At 37.4% G+C, this 19,872-nt stretch overlaps 1 protein-coding gene across 1 annotated transcript in view; it reads right to left on the bottom strand.

Annotated features, from left to right (window-relative positions):
* LOC117394379 (contactin-associated protein-like 2) overlaps positions 1–19,872 on the bottom strand; it is a 545,795-nt gene that overhangs the window by 85,570 nt on the left and 440,353 nt on the right. Inside the window, exons 14-15 of the mRNA XM_033992589.3 lie at positions 6,654–6,810; positions 4,102–4,229 (exon numbers count right to left, since the gene is read on the bottom strand). Of these exons, the coding sequence (XP_033848480.1) occupies positions 4,102–4,229; positions 6,654–6,810 (285 nt within the window). The remainder of the gene's footprint in view (positions 1–4,101; positions 4,230–6,653; positions 6,811–19,872) is intronic.

A 19,872-nucleotide genomic window follows, 5' to 3' on the forward strand; every position in this document is an offset into this window, starting at 1 on the left:
TTAGCCTGTCTGATAAGACATGCCTTTTAAAACCAGAATAATTCTGGTTGCTCTTCTTTGCACTGTTTCTAGAGCAGCAATATCCTTTTTGTAGCGAGGTGACCAGAACTGAACACATTATTCTAGATGAGGTCTTACTAATGCATTGTAAAGTTTTAACATTACTTCCCTTGATTTAAATTCAACACTTTTCACTGTATATCTGAGCATTTTGTTGACCTTTTTATAGCTTACTTACACTGTTTAGATGAAGACATTTCTGAGTCAACATAAACTCCTAGATCTTTTTCATAGATTCCTTCTTCAATTTCAGTATCTCCCATATGATATTTGTAATGCACATTTTTATTGCCTACGTGCAGTACCTTACACTTTTCTATATTAAATGTAACTGTGTCTGCCCAGTTCTGAATGCTGTCACCATATTGACAAGAAATAAGCAGAGAAGGTAACCTGAAGTGCATATGCAACTCTTATCTGACATTGTGAATCTGCTACAATCTAACAAAGCATCGGTTTGATATAAACTGAACTTTTCAAGATTACTAACCAGACTAAAACGAACCAAGGGGTAGACCCCCTATAATACCATTGCATGGTCCTTAGCCTGGATCTTTAACCTAAATAATGGGTAATTTACAACACAACACAACTTAATAATGGAAAGTGGAAAATCTAAGGAATGGTACCACATTGTGGGACATATTCCCTGAATATATGAACGTGTATTAGAAATGTAACTGGATTCATTAATGAAACTCTGTGTCTTGAGAAACAGGGCAAACTGCGGTGTCTTGAGAAGGGGGCCTCTGGCTTGCAGACATACTGAACTATGTGACCTACTGATTAGAGGACTGGCGCCTGAACTGGATTAGGCTGAGCGGACAGTTGGATTATGTACAGATAATTCACACGTGCAACAACAATCGTTTTGACGCAAGGAAGACATAAACTAGCGATATCCCAGTGGAAAAGGACATTAAAACATCAAAGGACTGTGAGTTTTTTTTAAAAAAAAGGCAAGATATAACAAATGATCTCATGAAAGTGGCTATTTAGCAGAGTGAAAAAGACTATAAATATCCAAGCAAACTAAACATTCTGCGCTCCACATCGAATACTAAACAAGGTGCTGTCACTCTGCTAAGCAAAGCTGCAACTCCAGGACTCTGCCTAAAAATGGAATCAAGACGGGACTCTCCCTGAAAACAGATCCAAGATGAGGAAGCAAGCTGCAAGCAAGTCAACGACCACAACCAACAAGACTGAGGCCCAGCTGGAGGACTGCCATAAAACTTACAGAGACTGTTATCCAAAAGAAACTGTGCCCTGCTACCGCCGTAGCTAAAGATTCAGCGAAGAGGACAGAGCGGACGGGCGCTGTTGTGGATCCTATACCGAGGACTGAAGGCTTTGTTGCAGCTGTTTGTTGATTCTATCGAGAATTGAAAGCTTTGTTGCCAAATTTGATCCAATGTGGGATTGAAGATTTCGTTGTGATAGGAGAGCTTTTTGTACTGGACACTTCAACAGATTGAGTTTCCAAAACAGCGGACCAAAAGTCTAAGCTTCAAGGAACTGAGTATAATTCCAGTTGCATTTTCCTTTCATGGAACTAGATTAATTAATTGTAACACATTCACATAGACTTGAACTGTTAATTATTTCGTTTGCACACCTTGCGTGTGAAATAACTTTTAGTGAAACTTGATGAAGTAACTAGTAATCTACCTCATATTGTTGTATGAAGAATTTCTTTAAAAGTAAACTTGCCATATACTTAATCTATATATACCATTAATAAGCTTAATGTGATATATTCTAGGATTGTCTGCATTGTTTCAGTCTGAGGCTGTGATTGTATGTGGGCGTGTGTGTGTGAGCAAGCTACTACGTCACAGCTGGCTCGAGTGCTGCTGGTGTATGAGGAGACAGGCGGTGTCATATTTTAATTGCCTGCTAGTCAAGTGAGAGTTTTGAATTGTGTTTTGTGCTTAGAGACTAAGAGGGTTACTTTCTGACTTTTTTTATTTCTGTTTATTATTTGTGTACTTAATAAAATAATACTATTGATTAAACATTCCTTGTGTCTGCGCGTGAATGTGTGTTCATAGTAAAGCCTTGATCTTTGTAACATACTAATTTAATATTGTTAGTAAGAGAACTAATCTACCCAGATAAACATTAAATTATCAATTATTGAATTGTTCCTACAACGCTAGAACCAGTGTGCTACTGTACCAGCACCAATGGTCAATATTTAGGTGTGAAGCATCTCGCATCAGGCTGTTTTATGAAAGCTGGCATTTTAAATAATGACCTCATCATCATTAAATAGACCACGCTATTGCTGAACATACTAAACTATTGTTCTAAATGGCGGCTAATGTTCATGTTAGTATTACAGCGGTTTTACTGTTTTCCTTCACCACTAGTTTTTTGAATATTTCTAAAACTATAGAATGTGGATATATATATATATATATATATATATATATATATATATATATATATATATATATATATATATCATTATAAACTATTATTATTATTTATTTATTAACAGACGTCCTTATCCAGGGCGACTTACAATTGTTTTTTACATACAATTACATTGTTTTTACTTACAATTATCCATTTATACAGTTGGGTTTTTACTGGAGCAATCTAGGTAAAGTACCTTGCTCAAGGGTACAGCAGCAGTGTCCCCACCTGGGATTAAACCCACAACCCTCCGGTCAAAAGTCCAGAGCCCTAACCACTACTCCACACTGCTGCCCATGTACTCTTGAAAAACTTTATTTTCAATCCATCTTATAAAATGACTGACACCTCTTGTTTTAAAAAGCTCCATTAAAGGAAAAAAAATTCAAAGAAAGGACAAGTTCAACAAGTTTCAGATGAATACTGGTTGTAGGTTCTTGTACTGTCCGTTTATCAAGGAAGTGCTTAACTGCTTGTAAACCATCACTGTTGGGGATAACTGTGTAGAGGCATTTGATATCCATTATGAAGAGAATTAGATTTTTACTGTAAGGCAAAATTATCCAGTATTTGCACAAAATAAAATGGTTAGAGTCTTTGACATATGTCGGTGGAGATTCTACAATGGGTCTGAAAGTATCATCAGGAAACTTTAAAATTATTTCTGTGGGGCAGGAGCATATATATATATATATATATATATATATATATATATATATATATATATATACATATATATATATATATGAATGTTTAAATAGAAAGGAATAACTATGTAGTAAATTACATCACAAACACAATAGATTTAGATAGAAATAAGTAAGTGTAGTTTCCATGGCATCAAAAGGCTATCCTCAAAATTCTACCTTTTAACCTTTTTTTTTCATTAGTTACTTAAGTCATAGTCAAAGGTAATTTCAGTTAGAGGAGCACAACCTTCCTCCCCTTTGAGACCTGCTTTCTATTAAGCGCTACTTTAACGCAGGGTTTTAAAAAGTTAAGCATTACGGATATATATTATTTGTGATTGCACACAGCACACAAGAAAACAAGACCGTTCTGATTGTGAGCACAGGACAGAACCAGTGTTCGGTTGTCACCTTATGCCCTCTTCCTAACCAAAACTGTCATTTCGGCATTTTGAATATAGGGTGGTCAATCACCTTGTTGGAAAATAGCCAATTCAATACCCTTCTCTTCCTGACAAAATATTAGAGGCTTGAATTAAAGTATTTTCTTAAACACTTCTCTTGAATCTAAGAACCCTGTTCAAGTTTCTTTTTAGCTAGAGGAAAACAGTCCATGCACATAACAGAGTTTATGAAATTGAATATTTATTAGGGTTGAGTTACCACACAGAAATAAACCTTAAAATCCGCCTCCTCCTGGCAATGTCTGTTAGGCAGGGACACCCCCGCAGGGACACCTCCCCCCCCACCCTCTTCACAACCATACTACAATCATTTGGAATACAGCAGACGTTCATGCATGAAACTGCATCCTTGATTAATATGTTGAGGCTGGAATCCAGAGTTCCAAACACCAGTCTGAAATATGTTTATCAATGTGCGAAACATTTAAAAAGACAAATAAAAAAGAAAAATATTTAGCACTTACGGTCTCCTTGGCAACGTAAAGGTCGAACATCCAGCTTTGCCTCAGAACCTGGTCGATTGGCATCTCCAACAACCAACTGGCTGACTGGCAAGTGGTCCTTGTAGGTCAAAAGTCCACTGTCCTTTCTCCTAGATAAACACAACCAAATGGTTAGTGCACCAATTTAAAACGGTCTAAAAGAAGTTCAGAAAGGGAAGCTTTATCAACAGCAAGTGTGAAGCACAGGATCATTCTTGAATGTAGACTGCTCCAGAAACACCATCTTGAATTAAACAATATTATTCCCATGTTGGAAAAATCACCCCAACATTTACTATTTATTCCCATATTAAAATTGGAGAATATACAAAACGCAGATCTGCGGGAGTGAATAGCAATTCTGTAATCCGTAAGGTTAGAATTAATATAAATGCCTGAGGAAAAGCAGTGATTTAAAGTTAGAATTACTGTAGATGTATGTGTAGATGCTGCTGGAGGTGTGGGAGGTGTGAATATTCCTAAAGCATTTGGCTCCATACAAATCCTGAATGTACTTCATTTGTCCCCATTATTTTCCCCCTGTAAACACGAAATGCATTTTCAGAAATCATTCCTGCAACGTAAGAGGTTTAGGTTAAAGATATTTGTAGAAGGTTAAGTAATATTTGATTTTGTTAATTACAAATACCAGTATGTCTTATCTTGCCTTCATAGTTCAATTCATTAGAATATTAAATTGTATTTGCAAATGACTCTGGCGTATATCAGCATAACTAATTAATTAACCTAAACTGCATCCAATATTACATGAAGGTTTAAAATTGTACTGGTATTGTTGGGGGATTAAGTTCCAGCAGTCAGGAAATACTGCAGCTCCATAACTTTTGGTGCAAACAAGCCCAACACTTATATACAGTTGTTGAGTCTGGCAGTATTTACTACTGAGTTTTAGCCCCAAACTCCACCTTTGCATCAGGTTGTCTCACCCTGTAGATCCCCACATCTGTGTTACTGTAGGGGTGTACATTAGATTTCACCGATTTAAATACTACTATTATTATTATTATTATTATTATTATTATTATTATTATTATTATTATTATTATTATTATTATTATTATACAGATCTTGTGCATGTTTTCAAATCTTATTTTATCTACTATACAAAAAGAAAATCTTGCTTCTTGTGCATCAACAACTGTCTGTTTTGAGTAAAAAATCTTCTACCATAATGTAACAACAAGCGAAACCAGGTAGGATATTGTTTTGGAACTTATTATAAAATTGAAATGTTTAATGTCTTGTGAAGGTACAATTAATATGAATATACAGTGAATATGACCGGCAGTAAACATGACCGATACTTCTAACACTTTACCTAAAAATATACTGGACTGAAACCACACTCTCCATATGGTTTTGTGTGTTTATGTGTGTGTGTGTGTATATATATATATATATATATATATATATATATATATATATATATATATATATATATATATATATATATTTATATGAGTAGTTACCTTATATACATAAATGGTGATTTCCATGTATAGGTTAAAATCATTCCACTGTGATTCAGAATTAGTAAATATTTTCTTTATATGGTTTAACTGTATTCTTCAAATAGTTCCTTACAATCCCACACACAAATGAAGCATCAAAGACACCATATGGTGTAATATCACTTGATGACCGACCTTCAGTATTCCTCCATGAGCCAGCGTGCAACTTCAAAGAGAGGAGTGAATCTCCTTTGATAATTAGCTTTTTATATTTTGTGGACAATGTCATTAGAATTATACACTTGATTCTGCATCAGAACTTAGAATATCATCTATCTCACTGTGCACATGACAGTTTTCTTTTTTTATTATCTCGTGTTGTTTTTTTATGTATCGACTGTGGAAATCTCTGTTAGAACATGTTTTAGCAAAATGAAAAAGTGATATGCCCTGCCTCTCAAAAAAAAAAAAAAAAAAATTAAATTTAAAATCATTTTTAGGTACCTAGATTTGCTTACTGTACAGTAATTACTTTAATTAAAATTACATTGTGAATGTGCTCAAAGGCACTGGAGCGGTTACATTTAGTAATTTAGCCCATACTACCTGCAAACTGGCAGGTACCAGGCTATCTGCACTACCCAAATTACATATCTCTCTCTCTCTCTCTCTCTCTCTCTCTCTCTCTCTCTCTCTCTCTCTCTCTCTCTCTCTCTCTCTCTCTCTCATTCTTATGCAGCATGTGGCTGCTATATTTGCAACCCTACAAAAAGGTATTGCAGACACATCGTAAGGCAATATTGAACTGTGAAGTTGTATCGATCCTGCAGACAGCGTAAGGCCACACGGGTTAAAACTGTCGTTCCAGTACCCAGAGTGTAGTTGAGTTTGAGATCTATAGGTATGCAACTGTGATGCAATTTGATAGATACTACAGAAAATAAATAAATAAACTAAAAAGCTAGCTAGGGACATTTTTTTCAGTGTTCTTCAGAATGTTTTTCTTGTAAAATAATTTAAAACAATGTCTCAGTCAATCAATCACCATCCCTCTTGACTCACCACTGTTTCTGGTCTGCATCGCAGTTGCAGTAATATTTTGGATCAGTGCAGTTCCGCTCAATTCCACAGGCACACTTCTGAATCCCTGGACCAGAACCTCCCCAGTAAAAATGCTTCTCATTGCCTTTCCCTACCCACCATGTATACGGGGTACCATCTGGAAGAAAAAGAAAGACTCAATTAACTAGTATCATAAGCGAGTTCCACAGTAAATCCAGCTCACATTCTAAACTGAATGGGACCTACCTATTTTAAATGTGACTAGCACTGTCTATGTGTAGGTATTCCAAGCAATAATAGTTTCCCTAATCGTTCCATTAACGCTATTTCCTTGTAGATGATTTGAGCAATTTCAGAGAATGTTTACAGTTTATTAATTTGAAAAGAAAAATGTTATAAAATGTACAGCAGGACACTGAATGATAAAATATAAAAATCATTTCCCACAAATACCTGCATGAAATTGAAAATAACACAATCTACAGAACACATACAGTGTAGGATTTCAGATTTATTTCAGGAAACCACATGAGCTTGCTTGCAAGTGTTTAAGCTATCACTGCATTATTGTCATGTAGAGGCCACAAAATAACCAAAAAAAAAGAAAAAACAAAAAAACACAGAAACTGGTCAAATAAAAAAAAAATAAAAAAAAACAGACATATTCAATAAAATCACTATTTAGATGCATGTGTGGTTATGTAGCAATTACATCTTAAATACAGTGTAGTTACAAAAGACGTTAGCTGACAAGATATTTCATTTTGTAGTTAAACATGCTGTTGCATTGTAACTACACAATCATGTGTGTATTTACTGTGCTATTATATTGTAATACATTGTAGGTATGAACACTTCATGTAAAGTGTTATTCCCATGACATACCACTACACAGAAAAATGTGATGGATGTTAATTATAGTTTATGTAGTGCTATAGGAAGCTTACACAGATGGACATAGCATTAACAAATGGTGCCTGGGCCTTGATGTTGGTAATTAAAGGATGGCGACCACAGGAATGTGTGGATCCAAGCTGAAGGGAGACAGAATGGATCAGGTCGAGAAGAAAATCAACAAGTCTTCTATTAATATATTTATACAAAAAAACTGATCGATTGTCTATCTGAGTGCAGTATCAAAACACAGTGCGTGAAATATAAATCTTGAAGAATAAATCTTGAAAAATGTCAGGTTATTTCTAATGATTTTGGCAAAAGAGCAACTGGAATGCATACCCAATATTTCACAATATCAGAGAATGAAAAAAAAAAGACTGCATGTATTTGCTTACGATTTTTTAGGTATGACATTTTGCTGAAGGAAACTGAAATGGGCAATGTCAGATTATGTCACTAAAAGTGAGTACTTTTAATTGTCTTTCAATACAATTTCATATCACCAGCAAACAGGTGTGATTAATCAACCAATAGAAAATATCAATTTTAATCCCTAAAGTATTACTCCAAACCCTGTTTTTTTTTGTTTTGTTTTTTTAAATAAAATAATTGAATTGAAATCTAGACGCATTTAAAAAGTGCCTAAAACCCTAAGTGTATTAATAGCAAAATAACACATTTTGTATTATGATTCCAAAACAGCAATTTTGAGTGGCATCAATTCACAGTTTCTCAGTGCGTCTGCATCTACTGTGACTGGCACACAGTTCAATGCCCAACCTGTTTTGCAACACTCTGTTCTGCTGAGGGAGAAATAATGACAGCTCTCCAAATGTCAGTTTTATCAGGATACAGAACTCAGAATGAGCAATTCAGTTTGTGGGAGCTGTTTGACAATCAATGCAATTGTAATTTATACAAGGTCGGACATCCTCTTTAATGACACTGGCCCCAAAGTAATGGCTTTAGCTCTTTACCATGATGTAGGAACAAATACATTATTGGAATTGTCTTTGCATTATCTGCAAACCTGAACAAATCCTTCTTAAAATTACAATAGGTTAACAGTTAATGTGGTTGGCCACTAATTATGATCTGTCCAAATGCTGTGTGCTTTTAATGTATAATTGGAATATGCAATACGCTGTATCCCTTTAGCACATGCACCTTACAATATGGCTGTTTGGTAGCTTCCAATACAGGTCTCTATCCTATAAGGTACAGTAGCTATATCCCTGATATTAGGTTCTAGGCTTTATAGGTGGGGATATATCCAAAAACCTATGCAACAGATGCAGTAGGTTCAGTGGATTTTGCACTATTTCCTTGGCTTGTATAAAATCCCCAAATTTTGTAAAGATCATTCTGCCTCACATAACTCAAATAAAAAAAATGCATTTTATTAGTCTTGGATATACAACTTGACTACTGTTTTGACTTATAAAAATAATATCATATAAATAATATTATATACAGGTACAAGACCCTACCATGGTAAATACACCCTGATGAGAGCGCCAGTAGAGAACCAGCAGACTACTTCATCAGAGATATACCATTACAAAAAAGTTAGAAAAATATTAGCCTTACCCTGACAAAAGTCTAGCAGTACCATTGACATATCACAGTATTACCAGCATTTGAAACTACATTTTCACAAATGGGGTGGGCGGGCATTGGCCCAACACCCAGCAAAAAAAAAAAAAAAAAAAAAAAAGTCTGTAAAATCAGGAGGGGGAGCTCAAGCCAAGATCCCTACACTATCTTCCAAACAGGCCGTATAACAGAGCTCAAGACCAGAGCCAAGATCTTCTTCTCAATCTCATCCATTCTGTCTCCCCTCAGCTTGGATCCACACTTTAAATCCTTGTCTCCATCCTTTAATTACCAACGTCAAGGCCCAGACACCAGTGGCGTTCGGTACTAGAAACCACCCGTCATGTGTAACCCGGTGTCAAGCCCAAACACAACGCATTGAAATTGCTCAAACATGGAGATTCATTTTGCAAAGACCCCCCACAATTTTCCAAGTCCAAAAACCACTCCTAGCTGGCCGTGTATATCTCACCCCCCAAATTAGCCACATAATTCCATGGGGGCTGCCCTCCCAGGGCAGCTACATTATATATTGTAGTGTTGAGCAGTGTGCTGGCTACCCAAGTTGCTTAACACTATTAAACAACTAGGGACTCATAGGGTCACTAGTCCACTCTAAATATTGTTCTGTAAAATCAACTTAATGAAATTACTGGTAGCCTAGCAATATTTTGGCCACTGTGGTGTAGGCGTGTCATCTTATGAAATGTTAAAAAATATTTATGATTTGAATGAAACATGTAAGATTTGAAAGTACTGAGCTACAGCAAATATTTACAGCATTGTTAACTTTCAGTTCGTCATTGAATTTATTTTGTTTTTCTTTTATTACTTCTAACTTGAATTTGGCAATAACTGAAACATCAACAAAAATCCGAGATATTGAAATTGAAAAAGGTGACATTTTGAAATCTAACATGAAGTGGTTCAAGTGGTTTGCAGTGAGCAGGTGTAAAGGTGATGTGATTACGAAACAGAAGACAGACAACAAAGTTCACGATCCAAACAGACGTTTATTTTTGTAATCCTGGTCTGGTGACTGCAAAGATTAATCCCAAGCAATACACAGCAATGTGTATTGCACTGTTCCAAACAACGGGTTACAGTCCCGAAATAATAAACACAGTATAAACACACACAAAGACACACACGATCACAAGTCCAGATTGAGTGCTAACATGCAAGTGGTGAAATACATTTGTGTACAGTTGTGAGGTGTTGTCCGGGTTGCTGCTGGCCTTAAGCGACAGCTCCCGGTACGTTTTAGCCATCTAATAAACAAACAAGTATAATTAGACACGACAAAACAAACACTAAACACTCACGTTACAATTTTAGTTCTCCTTTAGCGGTTTGCTCACAACCATAAAAAGGAACAGATTGCTTAGCCACGCCCCCTTTTATACCGTCAGTCACACCCTCTTGGTTAGCAAGTGCAACCGTTTCTCCTCCAATCCACAGTTGCCACATCGCTTCCCTTCTGGGGCGATGACTTGGTGTACCGTAGCTCCGCCCCCTTTCTAGATGGCCAACTTCCCTGGAATAAATTGTCAGACCATCCAGTCCGGGGCACTCTGTTCCCTTTACAGAGCACCTTCACAGGTCGGGAGGGAGATTTATAACCAAGATTCATTCTTTCTCTGTCACAGTGATGCAGAACGTTTGGCCATAGCTATACATGCAATACTTACTGTATTTGCAGATATTTATGTTGCCTCTGTTTCCTGGCTTACATGGCACTTTTAGTTTGAGTCTTGAGTGATGTACTGTAAAGGGCATTGTACCAATAGAATAGGCTCCCTTGATAGTGTGATTTTATATAATACTTCTCAGAATTCACCAAGGTACTGTAGACAGTAATAAATGGCTGCATTAAAGCTATTTCAAGAAGAAAGCTATGCTTGCTGTGTCCAAGGCCATTTCATGAAGTTGCTCATGTGAATGGAAAGTTCTGTGTGCACAAAATTGAATGAAATCTTATACATGCATACATAAACATATTGACTCCCAAGACAGAAGTACAGTTTTCTTCACTGTAGCCATGGTTTTGAATCTCAAAGATCACACCTTCCGGGGTGTTACAGACATTCTCATAGTTAAAATGTTATACAGTAAAATGTTATCATTATGCCTATTTTGAATATGTGTTACATGCTTAAATAGACATGTTGTATTGGTCTTCAAGAGTGAGGCATGTGGCTATTTTTGGTCAGACATTTTAGATTTCTTAAATAAGTTCCACGGATGTCATGAAAAACAGAAAAAAGACAGAACTGGAAACCAAATAACGACACAAGTTAGAAGGTACTAAAATCATTGTGTGCAATGTTGGTTACCCAATTCACCTGTGTAGTGCACATATTGCTATATTAACACAGTTTGTAAAAGGATTGTCCTGGGGCAGCAGTCTACTTGTCTTGATGCATGTTTCTAGACGGTTAGCAAAACTCCCCATGGATATGCTTCCTTTTGCTTAGTTCCTCAGACCTTGCTACGAGCAGATGGGCCGCCAATTATGGAAGCATGTTGAAGCCACTGAGCCCCTATGCCTTGAAGCAGCAAAACCAGACCCAGGTAGAGTAGGGGGCTTTGATGTTAATTCAGCTGTAATGTATATTCTGAACTTTCAGGTGTACATATTTTATATATTTTTAGGATGAGGTATTTGTTCTTGCTTCAGTAACTATTCTTGCAGTCTCTCACAGGCTCAATGCCAGCACAACTGGGCTAAATGTCAGCATGGAAAAAGGTAAGCAAAGACTAGAGGAGGACTAAAAATGTAAATGTTCAAATCAATATTTTGGCAGGTGAGACTTTTTCAGGAAGTACCCATGGGGAGAACAAAACTAGATCTCCACATGTGCCTCTTAAAAAACATATAAATAAATGAATGGCCTGAAACCACTAAAATGCTGCAGTACAACTCAGTGTGTCATGACTCTTACTGCAGCCATGGTTTTGAATCAATAAACAGCCATCAAATACAAGTTGAATTTCTGGAAAACGGTTGTATTTCTGGAAGGAGAATCCGCCCACTAATCAACACATCATATCCAAGAGCCATAAAAACTCTGTGTGGCTTGCATTCAGGTCGCTTCTTTTTTGTTTGGCCTCCTCCTCCCCTGCCAACAACTTGCAGTTTAGAACATAAGAACATAAGAAAGTTTACAAACAAGAGGAGGCCATTCGGCCCATCTTGCTCGTTTGGTTGTTAGTAGCTTATTGATCCCAGAATCTCATCAAGTAGCTTCTTGAAGGATCCCAGGGTGTCAGCTTCAACAACATTACTGAGGAGTTGGTCCCATACCCTCACAATTCTCTGTGTAAAAAAGTGCCTCCTATTTTCTGTTCTAAATTCCCCTTTATCTAATCTCCATTTGTGACCCCTGGTCCTTGTTTCTTTTTTTAGGTCAAAAAAGTCCCCTGGGTCAACATTGTCTATACCTTTTAGGATTTTGAATGTTTGAATCAGATCACCGCGTAGTCTTCTTTGTTCAAGATTGAATAGATTCAAGTCTGCATATGACATGCCTTTTAAACCCGGGATAATTCTGGTCGCTCTTCTTTGCACTCTTTCTAGAGCAGCAATATCCTTTTTGTAGCGAGGTGACCAGAACTGAACACAATACTCTAGATGAGGTCTTACTAATGCATTGTAAAGTTTTAACATTACTAACCTTTATTTAAATTCAACACTTTTCACTATACTGTATATCTGAGCATTTTGTTGGCCTTTTTTTATAGCTTCCCTACATTGTCTAGAGGAAGACATTTCTGAGTCAACATAAACTCTTAGGTCTTTTTCATAGATTCCTTCTTCAATTTCAGTATCTCCCATATGGTATTTATAATGCACATTTGTATTACCTGCGTGCAGTACCTTACACTTTTCTTTATTAAATGTCATTTGCCATGTGACTGCCCAGTTCTGAATGCTATCTAGATCATTTTGAATGACCTTTGTCGTTGCAACTGTGTTTTTGCCACGCCTCCTATTTTTGTGTCATCTGTAAATTTAAAATTTGCTTACTATAGCAGAATCTAAATCATAAATTTAGATTACAAATAGCAGAGTACCTAATACTGATTCCTGTGGTACTCCACTGGTAACCTTGCTCCATTTTGAGGTTTCTCCTCTAATCAGTACTTTCTGTTTTCTACATGTTAACCACTCCCTAATCCATGCACATGCATTTCCTTGAATCCCTACTGCGTTCAGTTTGAGAATTAATCTTTTATGCAGGACTTTGTCAAAAACTTTCTTGAAATCTAAATAAACCATGTCATATGCTTTGTAATTATCCATTGTTGATGTTGCATCCTCAAAAAAATCAAGCAGGTTAGTTAGACACGATCTCCCTTTTCCTAAAACCATGCTGACTGTCTCCCAGGATACTGTTACCATATAGGTAATTTTCCATTTTGGATCATTTCCATAAGTTTACATATAATAGAAGTCAGGCTTATTGGTCTGCAGTTACCTGGCTCGGTTTTGCCTCCCTTTTTGTGGATCAGTATTATATTTGCAATTCTCCAGTCTGTCGGTACAACCCTTGTGTCAAAAGACTGTTGCATGATCTTGGTTAGCGGCTTGTAAATAGCCTTTAAATTTCTTTGATTACTATTGGGAGGATCTCATCCGGACCAGGGGATTTGTTTGTTTTAAGAGCTCCTAGTCCCTTTAACACTTCTGCCTCTGTTATGCTAAAGTTATTTAAGACAGCATAGGAACAGGTTGACATTTGGGGAATGTTGTCCATATCCTCCTTTATAAAAACCTGTGAAAAGTAATCATTTAGTATATTTGCTATTCTTTTCTCTTTGTCTATGATTTTGCCATTTGCAGATCTTAGACATTTAACTTCCTCTTTGAATGTTATCTTGCTGTTATAATATTGGAAAAAAACTTTTTGGAATTGGTTTTAGCCACCTTAGCAATATTGATTTCTATCTCTCTCTCTTGGCCTTTCTAACTTCCTTTTTGATTTGAGTTTGTAGTTCCAAGAACTCTTTCTGTGTACTTTGTTCTTGATCCCTTTTAAACACTCTGTAAAGTGCCTTTTCTGAATATATATTTTTTAATTGATCTACTAAACCATTTTGGCCATAATTGTTTTGCACCTCTAGTATTACATTTCTGAAAAACAGCCATCTTTTTGCTATAGATGTTTTCTCTATTTTACTCCACTCTACTTCTGTTAGCCTGTTTCATTCCTTCATAGTTTGCCTTTTTAAAATTGTAAACCTTAGCTTTAGTCGTTACTTTTTGGGTTTTAAAAAGGACTTGAGACCATGTTGTGATCTGAGTTTGCCAATGGTTCTCTGACCTCTGTTGTAGTTATTCTGTCTTTGTTATTTGAAAAGACTAAATCAAGGCATGCCTCCCCTCTAGTCGGTGCATTGACAAATTGTGTTAGGAAGCAGTCATTTGTCATTTCTACCATTTCAATTTTGTCTGTCGTGCTCCCTACTGGGTTTTCCCATTTTATACAGGGGGAGGTTGAAATCCGCCATTAATATGGCTTCTCCTTTGCTGCATGCATTTCTAATGCCCTTGTATAACAGATTATTTTGCTCGGTGTCTGAATTTGGCAGTCTGTAGCATGCCCCTGTTATTATGCCCTTTGAATTTTTGTCCATTATTCTGACCCATATTGATTCTGCGTTGTTTTTTTCTTTTAGATTTAACACCTGGGCTTCAAGACTAGCTTGCTTTGTCTTTGGGGGGAGGTGGCCCTACGAGCCACTTCCTATCCGCGGCACTAGACTATATGATGTCATCGTGTTTTTGCTGGTCAGCCAACACTGCGAATAGATGTCAACACCCACGGACAAGGTCTTTGGCCAAATTCATTATCATCATTAATTCGTCTGTTATCCACATTGCGGATTCTCCATACTGAATGTTATTTCAGAAATGTTTAAATTTAAAAAAGAAATACCCACAGCTCTAAAAAACTGGCAAGGCTTTCCCCAAAAAGTTTGTCTACATTTGATATAACAACTCAAAAGAGGCTTACAAATCCTTATCAATTAATTCCTTAAAAAGAGACCATAAGATTTTGTGGAATAGGGTCTATGGTCTTCAAACCATTTTACCTGGTCATTCATTTAAATGAATTATTTTGACTCAGTTTTCCAAAGCTCACGTACCTTGAGCAAGAAAAGTATAGATGATGGTAGCAAAAGGCACTATAATGTTATACAGAGGCATGTGGCTATGCATTTGGTGACACAAAATTTCCAATGAGCTAATGAAACACAGAACCAAGAAATAACTCGAAACTGAACAACATGAATGACATGAATGTTTGTAACCCTATGGCATGGAAGCACTTATTCTACCATGCTCCTGCAAGAAAGTTGGGCTACAAAGCAAACTTACTGGCTCCCAATCTCTGAAGTGAAGCTTCTGCACCAGTACTAGTGCTAACACAATTGATTTCAAACTGTACTTTACCACAGTGAGTGACTGCACTTGCACGGACATTTCACAGAGACTTAAGAAGAGCTTGCAACTCCCTCAAGTACTCTCAATGAATTGTCTGAATAATTACAGATTGAAACCCCAAAGGAGTAATTTGACTTTGTTGCAGCATTTTCCTGCTAATTCACAAAGTTCCAAACCATCAGTCCATGAGGGATTCAATACCTTGGCATACTTCATCTCCTGGGCTGATAGTAAGTCACAGGCTGACAGCCTGAGCACTGATGAAACAGCTGAGAAGATACTATGAGCCTCACTGGATGAATGAAACAGGAAGATGTGGGACTGGTTTTATACGACTGGGCTGTTTGCATGTTTGCTTAATTATGGCGATCTTGCAGCCGTAATATCATTTTGTTGCAGAGGAATACAATGATTTTTCGGTCTATGGCTCTACCGCTGCTGAAGCAGACAATGGTGTGAATGTTGCCACTTACTGGTTTTTACAAAAAGAAAGATGGCCCGCTTTGGCTAAACGTGCAATCAGATGCATTCTGGTGATGCAGAACATACAGCTTATGTATTCTTGCAACAACCAATGGAAAGATGGTGATTAGAAAAAATGACCTGGGCTTATAAATTATAAACTGAAAAAAAAATAAGAATACAGTTAGCTCTTAATGTTAACTAGACATTTAAATTCTACCATAACTCTTACATGTTATATGAGGCTTTAAAATAATTGCACTTTATTCTTTATTGTCCTGTCCCATCCACACTTGGAAATTTTGTATCTGTTTTTTCTTGTTCATGTGTCTTACAGACAGGTAAGTGAAGCGTTTTAACTCAATCCCTGTGAAATACAATCCATGATATACATGGCTGTGTAATCCCATGTAGTCCATAAACTTAAAACCATTTTCATAAATTCATATATTTGCTTGTAATTTAGATACTTGGGTGTTTAATATACATACTCTCCATGTCTTATGCCTGACAAGCAACTTTAAAATGCCTGCTTGACAAGGGAGTCAATGTGTTAATAAAGAAACCTGTTTACTTGGATTGCTTCTTCATTTGATATACCCTAGATGGCAATTTAAATCTCCCCTGCACTTGAAAATGAATACATATAGTCTCCCTAAATTAAACTTCAGAAAACCTGCCCATCAAGGTTCCTGGATGAATTCTGCATTGATCCAAAGTAACTACTACCTGGAACAAATATCTCCTGACAAAGCCTCACACCAACCAATGGCAGAGATCCAAAAGTAATTTCCATTGTATAAAGTCATTATTCTTTGCGAAGGACAATACCTTTTCTTCAACTGCTTTCAGTACTCTGCTATTTTACAGGATAGATATTCAATCTTCATCAAAAACCCAGGCGCAAAGTCAACTGGGATTCCCTAAGCCGTAAAAGCACAAAAGTCCTGTCTCTTTTTTTATTTATAGATTTAGAATGCCAAAATTAGAGGGGGACGAGGATGCTGTCACACATGAATGTCATTTCTTTGGCTGTCTGCAATGACTGGCAGCTTCATTTTCCTGTTGGATAGATCAGCCCTATTACTCTAAGCCTGAATGCCAGGGCTGGGAACACTATTATTCTCCTGTCAGCATCCCCATTCCTATCCAAAGCCATAGAAAGCCCATCACCTCTCTGATCTTCCATTTCAGTGAAGGTTCCCGAGAGACTCAACCAAAAAGAAAAAGAAGCTCATCAGGCACCCCTTTTCCAGGATCAAAGACTCCCCCACAGCAACAGGTTTCAAAGGTTAACAGCTCTGCAAGCACTTCCTGACACCTCAATTAAAACTCAATTCTATTTTCAGTTGTTACAATACATACTCAATGTGTTTAACACTTTAAGGGCCATGATCATGTAAACACAATCATACTGAAGTGTCATTCTGGGCTTGTGATCAGGTAAACATGATAAAAAAGCACTTCATTTCTTTGACTTACTAGGCCACCATACTTTGCAGTACAGGCTTGTCACAAAGACGGCCAGAGTGGGTGGCGTCAGACCGGAAGCAGGAAGGAATTCAAACACAGACAGACGGTGGTGATGATGAGCTGAGTGCAATGGCTGCACTCAGCGTTTATTAACAAATAAAAAGGTTTAACAATAGCACAAAAACAGGACACGGCACTTGCGCCAAAATAAACAGACATACAAAACGGACTAACACTAAACAAACGGTGCACGGACAGACAAACAAACACGGTGAGAACAAACACTTATATTTACGATCTTTCTATTTACTTTACTTTTACTCCTCGCTCTCTCACCCGTTCTCCTCTTCCGAACACCCAACCACGACTGCATGCTACGTGTCTCTATATATACTGTTGTGCTGGGATTCAATTACTAATTAATTATTCACTTGAATCCCAGCACGTGAATTAATTCTGTGCAACCCCGTGCTCACATATTACATTTAATCAGCACGTGAAGTGATTTGTGCTCTCCTCGTGCCTAAATACAAATCTACCTTTTTTAAAATCACACGTGAAACACAGACCCGTTTATATCCTGTGTATCAATGACTATACACCAACATTAACACACGCACGCAACATACAAATGCACACAGGGACGGGGCGCATTGCCACAAGGCTATAAACACATATCATTAGATAAAGGAAGGATTAAATTTCACTGATTTTTTTTCGCGTGACGTCATTGAGACAGGCATTTTAATTTTTAAAAGGCGGAGACAAGAGGGGCTCCTGAGTGGCACATCCAGTAAAGGCACTCCGCGTGGAGTGCAGGATGTGCCCTATAGTCTGGAAGTCGCCGGTTTGGGTCCAGGCTATTCCACTGCCCGCCGTGGATGGGAGTTCCCAGGGGGCAGCGCACAATTGGCCGAGCACAATTGGCCGAGCACCGCCCAGGGTGAGGAGGGCTTAGGTCGGCCAGGGTGTCCTTGCTGTATGCGCTGCATATACTATATTAATGTATTACATTTCTTATTAAATTATGAAGCACCCTTTGAAACATGCAGCGTTTTATTGTGTATAATAAAAAGTATACAGCCAAAAAAAACCCTGGTCCTGGGGAGCTTACCACTGAAAAATGCTTGGTCCTTAAAGGGTTAAACACTACACGGGTGTAGGTGGGAGGGAGTGGGGCTTTTGTTGCCCATTTTTTGTACCATTACTTGAGGATAATGAAGGTGTCCACCTTGGTTGTCTCTGAGCCTCATGAAATCCTCAGCAAATATCAGGTCCCCATGGTTATGGATATTACAGGTTTTTTATTTTATAGATAACACCAACTACAATGCCATTTCCCAGCTATGTTGCACAGATGGGATTTGTCAATTGTAAATTATAAAATAATCTTCCTCATGACTCATCCACACTAGCTGGAGGATTACATGACCCGGTGTCACAGAACAGATTATTTTTCCATAACAGTCTGTTAACAAAACTTAACAAAACAGCCACGCTGATCATACTTTCATTTTGCCACTTTCACTGCTGTTGTCAAATAAAAAAAAATTGGAGGGTTCGGTCCACCTCTTTCTTGAGCACATATGAAATGCTTTGTTTTCTAGTCTTAATTTAAAATGTTTACTTGGCTGAAGCACATTTGTCCTCCCCTTCCATCACCGCAGAGCCTGAATGTGTGGGTAGGAGAGAACCTTGCGTGTCCTTTGTGTTCATCACCGGCTACCCTGAGAATAAGATCAACAGCTCACTGCCAGTATCAACAACATTCCTCTGTCCAAAAGAGCAACCACAAGAAAAGGTTATTAGAACTAAGATTCGCCTTGGACAACTGGAGGCTGCTAGAGATCGGAGAATGCAGGCAGATGTTGGCCAGCACCTTCTTTACCCACCCGAGATTGCCACAACTACCCTTTGACCTGATGTTATCCTGTGGTCAGTCTCAGCCCAACTTGTTCTCCTAGTGGAGCTAACAGTGCCATGGGAGGATTCCATGGATGAGGCATAGGATAGGAAGAAACCGGTGTCACAGGAAGTAAGTTAGCTGGGAAATAAGTTAGCATTTGCCTTTTTGAGCCTTTCTACGCATGCACGAATCGTAGAACTTAAAGGAAAGGTTAAGCTGTCGCCATTTTCTGTCTCTGAACTTTAATTCTGTACTGTGATCTTTCCAATGTGTCTAGTAAATTGTTTTACTCTTAAAAATGTTGTCAGGATCTTTATTAAAAGCTACATTATATGTGGTAAAAATCGAAAACACGTTGTAGTATTAATAACATGTTTTTTTATATTATTATTTAATAGGTTAACTTTAGGCTGTGTAGTTTACAAAGATTACAT

This window comes from Acipenser ruthenus, chromosome 3 (genome assembly GCF_902713425.1).
Source record: "Acipenser ruthenus chromosome 3, fAciRut3.2 maternal haplotype, whole genome shotgun sequence".
NCBI lineage: Eukaryota > Metazoa > Chordata > Actinopteri > Acipenseriformes > Acipenseridae > Acipenser > Acipenser ruthenus.